Source organism: Scardinius erythrophthalmus (assembly GCF_964197995.2).
Source record: "Scardinius erythrophthalmus genome assembly, chromosome: 9".
NCBI classification, from domain to species: Eukaryota; Metazoa; Chordata; class Actinopteri; order Cypriniformes; family Leuciscidae; genus Scardinius; species Scardinius erythrophthalmus.
The window spans coordinates 5,664,768-5,674,735 of NC_138229.1; the positions used below are offsets into that span (position 1 = coordinate 5,664,768).

The window sequence follows — 9,968 nt, forward strand, 5'->3', positions numbered from 1 at the left end:
TAAAATTAAAATAAACCTAACAGTATATCAATAATACTAAACAACACCTGCTTTGTACTGCTGTCTTGTCACACTTTGTAACTTCCCATGTTCTCCTTATGACAAATCACATTCCTCATTTGAAAGTCATTTTGAATGCAAGTAAAAATAAATTGTGTAAAACAGCCACGCAATGCATTGCTATTGAATTTGTGTGAAATGTAAACATTGCATTTGCTTGTAAAAACCCAATAGTGCAGAATAAATTTGCATACTAGATGTACATCAAAAGATGCCCAGTATGAAGCGTGTCACAAAGCTCTGCCGCCTTTGTGAATGTTGTTTTGAAGCCATGCCGTACAGCATCTTACGATATTTTTACAGCTCTATAGAAATACACATAATGCAAGACGCATTGTGTGATCATATGTGAGAGAAGCATGAAATACAAAACAGCAAATGACTTTGAATGAGCAGCTTCAACAGTTCATAGTTCAGCGAACAGCAGTGTAAACACACAATCACACATCTGGTGTTGAAGCTCCAGGAGCCCGGGGTCAAGTACACCTCCACCTTGAAAATATTAGGCTACTTGCAGCCTCCGGGGCAAATGCCCCAGTCTTCACGAATTCACCCTGCCGGTGTGTTGTTAAGAGGCTATGAAATTAATGCATGGATTGTTTTCAAGGTTTTTGTCTTATGTAACCGATACATTCGAATTTTCACTGCCATAGAATATACAACAAATTAACTTTTTAAATCAATTGTAAGTGGTCCTGGCTATGCAAAATTAATCAACAGAGACAATATACAATATTCCTGTATATATACAATATTCATATTCCCTTTTAAATTGGATGTCATTACATATTAGACGGGAAATACACTGGTGTATTTTTATTTATAGTCCTGTTAGGTCACATTTTCAACCCGATCATCTAATCATATTCTTTTGATTATCCCTAGGGAAAGAAAAACTGTTCGCTCTGCTTTTGGTTTTGCTGCTCCAAATGATTGGAATGTGCTACTAAAGTCATTGAAATTGGAGTCATTTATTTCAATCTCTGCATTTAAAAAACTACTAGGAAGGAAGTGTTTTTATCACAACATATGTGTGTGCTTTCCTGTAGCTCAAACAGTAGAGCGTTGGTGCATGCAGCGCTAAGGTCATCATGGGTTTGATTCCCAGGGAAATAAAGCTGCAATCCGTAACTTTTTGGGGTTAAAAATTATCCAAAATACATTTTTTTTTGAGCAGGTACATAACCAGCCAGTGTTCAAAACTATCTGCTTCCCTTAGCTCGATTCAAAATGGTAGGCTTGTAATAATGTTTTAAATTCTAGCGGTACTGGTGGATTTCCGTGGGAAATTCGAGCATGTCTTTGCGTCATTACGTCACATCTGTACACATAAAGAAGGAGTCTCGGCTAGTAGGCTATACTGGATGTAGGCGTGTGGATGTTGGAGGTGGAGATTTATAGACGTTTCACAGAGCTCTTGATATAAACTTATCAATTTGATGGCAGATCCAGAAAGGTTCAAATGACAATCACCAGTGACAACTGGAGATTTACCCGTTGTAAAATGCAAAACACTTCGGACTTCAGAGTGGCTTCAGAAAAAAAAGAGATTGCAACCGGGCCCATGCGAAAACAAGGATAAATATTGGGGCATTAAATGTGGTCATGTGTTAACATTAACAATTTGAGAACAAAGTATAGCCTAATTTGCATGGTTTGACATGATATTAAGCGATCGTTAGATTTAATCAGGCGATTTACTGCAATGCTTACTTTCCCTTTGTTGGTCAGAGCAAAATTGGATGTTACTTACTTGTTCAGACGACATTTTCCGGTAAAAATTCTTATGTTGGTCATACTTCCAAAAAAGTAGAATCTGTGATTCCCAATGACAGTATCCACACGGCGCGGCGACTGACAGCCGCATATTCTCCTCAAAACATTGGATTCATCCGCGCTGTGCCGTGCCGAGACACAACCCACGTAAAGTTGATAATTCCGCGAATAACTGCAGTTGCAGATTTCGAACAGAGATGGCGACAAAGCTGCGGACTGCAGATTTAAGTGACTTGCCTGGTTAAATAAAGGTTAACAATAATACACAAATTGTTTGCATTATTACACTAAAAAAAGAACCCTTTCAAAAAATACTAATACAATTTAGGCAGTAGACTAATAGGCATGTACACTTTAGGTACTAATATGAACCTAAAGGGCTGTAAGAAATTGTATGTAGGCTATTAATCCCTTTTTATTGTGAACAGGTTGTAGCTTTAAAAAACGAGATCTTCCCCGTCTTCCTAAGTTGCCTATGAAAGTCTGTAGACTTGTTTTTTATGTGAGGGACGTTTTTGCCGGGAAAATCAAAAGGATGTGACGTTTACAAACGGTGCCGATATCCTCTCTTCCATTCTAAGACACATGAAAGGAATGCAATGTTTAGGATAATGCCGAAAAAGCCATTCTGTGCTGTAATGTCAATGTGTCATGCAAAGAAAATGGATTCATTCAAGTCTGCCAGATCTGTATAGTCTGTAGTGTCAAAAAGGCTTATGAAGGCTAGCCTATAAACTATCATAAAAGTGTAGCTAATTTTAATTAGCCTACCTCATCAGTCGGCATGATGCAGGTGAAGTGCGGGGCTGGTGGAAACATATCCACATCGCTCAGATGTTTTCTTAACTTCCATTTTCTGACCGCTGTCGTTTTTGTTGAGTGATTATTTTGTTATTGTTGGGAAAGCAATCAGCACGCAGACTGCAATGATAGTTAACAGTTAGGCAAAGGTATTTCCAACTTCTTTTTTTCTTAAGAGAATAGCGAAAAAGAACTTTGCTGTGTATCGAGGCCTTCCATTCAGTCTCTCGGACGTTACATGTGCACGCTCACGAACAATTAGTGGCAGGCTGCAGTTCACTTAACGGCCACCGGTGGCGCTAATAACAAGAGTTTCTCAATTCCACACAGTATACCGCATAAGTGTGAGCTGTACATTTTCTTTCTGAGATTTAGGCAGAGTTTCATTTGAACAGTTTAAAATGATTGTGATGCTGGCAGAAGTTTCACACTCGAACAGTTTAGATTTTATTTTCCACTCAACTCCACACAGCCTGATTTATTTTAGATTTTGGTATCAGTTGTGAACAGCAGGTGTGTTTCTGGGTAATGGCAGTTGGAACGTGTCCCATTAGCTCACAGACAAACAGCACAGACATGGAGAAATCTGACACATGGAAAGCTGCTCAGTTTAATGTTCATTTAATGTTGGATTATTTTCTATGCCGAGGCTTTAAAATCACTTTTATTTCAAATAGCTGATGGTAAGACGAGGAAAACACACTTTTAACTGTAGCCTATTGTGCCTCGGGCATGTTACGCACACAGGTCTGTTAAAGCCTTTGTCTGTTCTGCATTCTCTTGTGCTGTAATTAAATCTTGACTTTGTACAAGTGTCAATATATGAAGTTCTTCGAGATGAACTCTTTAATAGCGTTCAGCCTCTCAGCAAGGACCACTCTATGATAAATGATCTGCCATCACTTTTTACTAATGGAAGTTAAATATGTCTCTTATTAGTCTTTTTGGGGCTCCAATAAACTTATGATTTATATAAATGACGGGAACTCATACATGTTTAATCAATGGCTGTATCATGTTCATTCCTATGAAATTGAAACTTCATTCTGTGTGAAAATAGATCTGTAAAGTTAGCCCTGTGTAGAGTGTAAATTTGCTATCATAATGCTGTGTGTGTGCATTTATATTTATATATTTTATTTTATATTTTATTTTATTTTATTTTATTTTCAGCACAGGCTATATTTTTATCCCTGACTGAATAAAAAAATAATAATAAATTATTATAAGTATTCACAAATGTATAACGAGAGGAGAGATAAGAGAGTTGTATGATAATGATAATACAATTATTTAAGATTGAGCTGAAAAATATTTCATTAGCCTACACGATTCTTGTCATAATGAATGCCAGTATGATGTTATCGATTAAAATTTAACAAAAAAAATATAGTCTTAAAATACTCTATACATAATTATGTAATATTGTTATTATTGATTTAAATATTAAATGTTTGGGCTGTCAAATCGATTAACATAAGTAATTTTGTGATACATATACATACACACACACACACACACACACACACACACACACACACACACATAAACGAATTTGTATGTTAGATGCGATTAATCGCGATTAATTGATTTGATAGCACTAATATATATAGGCCTGCGCGCGCGTACACACACACACACACAAGCAGCAAATTTGTGTAGGCATCGTATGACGACAAAACAATAACATTAATCAGTCAAGATCTGTATTTGTTTTGGAATGAGTCTTCTTAATGCGTATATGCTTTTAAAATCATGCAATACTCTTACATAATTTTTGTTCTCATTTCTCCGAATAGACTCTCACACACTGGAACATAATTGCAGTCTTTCTCTCCTCCTCAGACCTCTGACTGCTGAGTTCAGAAGTGTTTCCCAGTGCCCAGGCCTCGTGCCAATCCGATGCCAATCTGACATGCAAATGAGCTTCTGGCTTCTGCTGTGGTGTCATTTTATGGCAGCCCTGCACCCATCACTCCCAGAATGCACTGCTTCCCACACCGCCTCTGCTCCTTAAAGCATCTAATTAAAACAGCAGATCCCTCGGCCTCACCCCTCCCCTCCCCAGTCTCTCACACCATTCCACAAGAGAAATGATTATTAGGAATTTAATAGGGAGAGTTTTGTGTCCCATGCCATCTGTGTCCCGGGGAAGGCTGGAAATTTGGGGAGGGTTGACGATGTGACTAGAGCTGTCCTTTTTCCCTCTCTCTCTCTCTCTCTCTCTCTCTCTCTCTCTCTCTCTCTCTCTCTCTCTCTCTCTCTCTCTCTCTCTGGGAATTATTATTCACTTCTGCAGCCAAAGTTTAAGGTGGTAAATCACCATTGTGGGGGCAGAGCATTTTTCACTTTTAATCACCAAGATTATTTCTAACAGGCTATTTATCTTAGGCAATGCCAAACTCAGAGGGATTGTGCCCTTTAACCATTCAAGACACTGTTTGTCCATTTAAATAATTGCTATTTATCAGGACTGGAATACTATTTCTTATCATTTCATTATATTCAGTCAAATAAACAAACAAACCGTTTAAAATTATTTTCTCTCTTTTTTTTAACTCACAAATGTTTCTATCCTCAGTGATTTTTTTCAAAGAGTTATTTTGTGAATTGAGAAGAGACTAATTCTGTTATGACCACGTAATAATAAAAATAAATAAAAAATACATGTTATACTAATAAAATACATCTATCTATCTATCTATCTATCTATCTATCTATCTATCTATCTATCTATCTATCTATCTATCTATCTATCTATCTATCTATCTATCTATCTATCTATCTATCTATCCATCCATCCATCTGTTTGCTTGTCTTACCTTGCATCTCACAGACTGTACATTTTCATGAAGCAATGTAATTTATTGTAAATGCTATTCATATTTACTTGTGACATATTGACAATTAAGCCATAGGGTGCAATTATGAGCCACTCGTTAATTGATTCACTTATAGTAAGTTGATTGTATGTGTTATATATGCATGTGTTGCATACATTATGAATAGCATTTTAATATGGGTCGCATGAAGAATATATGAATGTGAAAACTGTGTCCATATAAAAGCCAGACTGACGCCCCCAGCTCTGCCACCCATACAGAATATGCCATATGCTGCTATACTTTACCTCTATATTCTCCTATGAGAGAGAGAGAGAGAGAGAGAGAGAGAGAGAGAGAGAGAGAGAGAGAGAGAGAGAGAGAGAGAGAGAGAGAGAGAGAGAGAGAGAGAGAGAGAGAGAGAGAGAGAGAGAGAGAGAGAGAGAGAGAGACAGGGCACATTCATGGTTAACCTCTCAGTCAAAGGAGAGCAAACGCATGCCAAGCATTGAGACCTTCACCCCCGAGACTGTTTGCCTGCAGACCTCTCTCTCTCACACACACACTTTGCACACACACTCCTCCTGTCAGGGAGCAGCTGTCAGAGGCTGACTGAAGGAGAGGATGAGTGTGAGAGGAAGGATGGTGTCACTGGCCTGGAGGTTTCCAGCTCCAGAGATTCACATGCCAAACACAGAGACACATTTTCACACTATAAGAGCAGGACAAGTTGATGTCACAGAGGAGAAAAAAACAGCATGGGTTTCATTTTCCTTCTCAGCAATTTTATTTAATTTTATTATTATTTTATTTTTATTTTACAACCATGTTTACGTATATGGTTTAAAACTTCAGTACAGGCTATATTTAATGCCTGACTGAGAAAAAAAAATCTAAAAATCAAAGTATTCATAAATGTTTAACGTCGTGTTTATTTTTCACGTGTAGCTATCTGATAAACTGTAAGATATAGAAACTTTAAATGGCTGTAAATCTCACTGACAAATTTGTCGCGAACAGATTAGACTGTAAAACAGACAGATAGCCTAATGCTCGGTTTCTGATAAATGGAATTTAAAATTTTATTTCAAAATTTATTTCTAAATAAATAACACATTTGCAATTGCCGTTTTATTTATTAAATATTGTAATGGTCGGATACGTATAAAAAGCGGTTTGTGTGACAGTCGGTCAAACTCTGGCATTGAGTCAATTCTGTCCGCCAGCGAGAACTATTCGTTTGACTCTCAAAAAGAGAGGAAATATTGAATAATAATATTATATTAATTAAATGTGGCCTAATATAATAATAATAATAATAATAATAATAATAATAATAATAAAGAAGAAGAAGAAGAAGAATCACAGAATTAATCACTGATCTTGTTTCAGTGATCTTGAATTTCGTCTCTTCGTTGTACAAACTGCGAAACAAACTTTGAAGATGTGTTCGAAAAATCTTAATAATTTTAAAAATATATACTCAAAAACTAGAATAAAAAAAATATATAGAATTTACATTTTAAATCCACATAGAGCAATTGTTATCTCCCGACTTGTGTTTTCCGACATCTGAAAATACCTTGTTGATCTGAAAAAATCTGTAGGACAGCTGCAAACATGTAAATTCATTCGATGTTTTATCTAATATCTTATTTATAATAATTACGGTAATAACAACAATAAATAAATAATCTAAACAATAATAAATTGCATTAAAGTTCGTTATTTGGTTAACATACATTATTAACAAGCTTGTAAAAGGTCATAATGAATTCAACATGGTCATGCTGAAACCCCAGTGGAGCACTTATATCCAAATATGAATAAACATAAGGTCAAATGCAAACAATTGCTAATTGAATATTTATTATTTCAAGTTTTTTGCTTAACCTTCACTTAAAAAAAAAAAGCATTACAAAAAACAAATATCGCGCAAGTGTTTTTCGGTCCGATTGTCAGCTGTCATACATGTCAGCCTCATTAGTGCTGTGGAGGGTTTATCAAGTGTAAAAGTTTATTGCAATATAAACTGAGAATATTAAGAACGTTATTTAGTGATGCATAGAAGTATTTTTTCTGTATTTACTAAACTAGCCACTTTTAAAGACATTTTTGAATTCTTTCATTTTTACATTCGTTTTTATTTTTCCTGTTATTATCAGATATGAATCTGATAACTTAATAATAAAACATTTATACATTATTAAATGAATAAAATAATACATTTAAACCGTAAATGTCGAGATTACAGTCTGATGCCGAATTGTATTCTGCTTATAAATAATAGTAGGCTAGGCTATACGTTAATATATGGTCTACTATTTTCAAACACGTCTGGTCTATTAATGTTGCATGTTTTAGGTGACTTCCTCAAGAAAGAGCATAAACACAGTTGATCACATTTAAGATTTATTTCCACAAGCCGATCGAAGTGCACGAGCCCCTCAAGTTCACATCATTCACAAGACCCGAGATGCTCCTCTGTCAACAAAAGAAATAGGAAAAACATTTCCACGTTGCAAAATCACAATATTTTTCTTGTTTACACGAAGCGAAATCAGTCAAAAGGGTGGGTGAGTATATAGTTCAAAGACACAGATGTCAATAAATAATCAAATTCACACGATAAGGCTATATTTACATGTCTGCACGATAATATACTGTGTTGCATAGTTCCATTATTGCTATCATGATTCTGTGTTTCATGTAACACGCAAATAAATCCATTTCCACAGTATATACGAGACAGGAATTTTAGTTTTTCGATTAATTGATTGTAATAGGCCTACCACAGCCTGCGTCGATGCATGAGCAACCTATGCAGTCTGAAATAAATAGAATTGATTTTACAGTATTTTATGATGAAATCAAACGTGCCAAAAACAAAGCAAAACAATCAGCAACACGCCCTAATTAATTAACAGATTAGTGTAGCTGGCGTCCAACCCCTATGCTCGCTTTTAATTATGGAAACCAGTATTTAATTCGTCCTGGCTCTGGAACGATTGGCTGCGGGGATGTAAGTCATAAGGAAAATGGCTGTCTGGGGAAACGCGGTACATGGAGCCCCGGCCGGGAACGTTACAGTATCTCATCCCATAATGGCAGTTCTTACTGTACTCGACTTGGTCCTCGTGTTTTTTAAGCGAGAAAATCCCGTTGTAATTAATCGGAGGACTCATTTGGCCTTCGAAACGAGGGCTGCTGCTCTCCGGAGAGGCGCTGTCGTAATAGGACTCGTAGGACGCGTAATAGTTGTAGGGCCGGAACGGTTTGACGCTGTCCCGGGTGCCAGAGCTGAGGCCGGTGGGCGTGGCCATCTCAGCAGCGTTCGGGTACGGGTACAGAGAATCGTACTGAGGCCTGCCCGAGAACGACACGTCGCCGTTGTGATCCGTGAGGAAATTTCTGGAGTTCAGCTGCAAGCAACCCGCGACCAAGTTGGTGGTGGGCTGCGACAAGCCCTTGCACAGGGTCTGCACGAACGCGAGCAGGTCAGGCCTCTTCCCCGCGCTCAGAGTCTCAGACAGAGCCCATATGTAATTCTTGGCCAGCCTCAAAGTCTCGATCTTGGAGAGTTTTTGCGTTTTGGAGTTGCGCAGGCTCTCGAGCGCGTCGTTGAGGCCGTGCATGCGGCTGCGCTCGCGCGCGTTCGCTTCTTGGCGGCGCACTTTGACACGTTCGCCGCGTCCTTCGGAGAATTTCTTTTTACGCGCGCCTTTCTTCTTGGGGTGATCGTTCTCGTCCTCCTCTCTCTCCTCCTCCTCCTCTTCCCTGTCCGTGTTGTCGTCCTCTGCCTCCTTGAGCTCGGCGCTATTGAGTGTCCGCGCGTCTTCTTGACGCGTGAATGTCGCACCAAACTGAGACTCGCGCATCATGTCTGGGTCTTCAAATGGTACGGTTAGCATCGTCCCTGTGTAACAACAAAAATGAACAACGAAATAAAACAGTCTTGACGTCAAATACCCGGAAGACTAACTACCCATGGCTTATTAAAGTATTAAAAACAAATGTTTTATTTACGACTAAATATGGTCAGTGGTTAGCTGTTGAAGAGCCCTCTTACGTTTTGTTTTATAACATAGATTATATAACGTGATTTTTTTTTTTTTTTTTACTAAAGCCATAACAGACTATGTTGGTCCAATATGCACGTAAAAATGTTTCAAAATGTGTTTCAAATGTCTGCTACAAATTAGTTTAGAAATGTACAACTTATCCCTAAACGGTGTAAACACCTGTCAAGTAAAAAAAGAGTGGCATTTTTACAGTCTATCCCACTATATTTTCCATTTTGTGCATTAACGTGGTCATATGATTACATTATTTAGCCATCCCAAAATGTCCTTTGAAATGATCAGCGTTTTCATTCAAAACAGTTAACAAATATAGAAGGCTAAAAAAAAAAAAAACATCAGAATGTGGTTGTCACTCAAATCTATAGGCCTGCATGATGTTTTTGGAGTGCAAGAGAATTGGAAAATATTCCAATGTACGCATCGTGAT

General features: G+C 37.5%; 1 protein-coding gene across 1 annotated transcript; it reads right to left on the bottom strand.

Annotated features, from left to right (window-relative positions):
- Positions 1-8,422: 8,422 nt before the first annotated feature.
- Positions 8,423-9,370, bottom strand: neurod6b (neuronal differentiation 6b; the record flags this gene model as incomplete). The annotated part of the gene is made up of 1 exon (XM_081374822.1): positions 8,423-9,370. The coding sequence occupies one exon, from the start codon at positions 9,368-9,370 to the stop codon at positions 8,423-8,425; it is 948 nt and encodes a 315-aa protein (XP_081230948.1).
- Between the last annotated feature and the right edge of the window lie 598 nt (positions 9,371-9,968).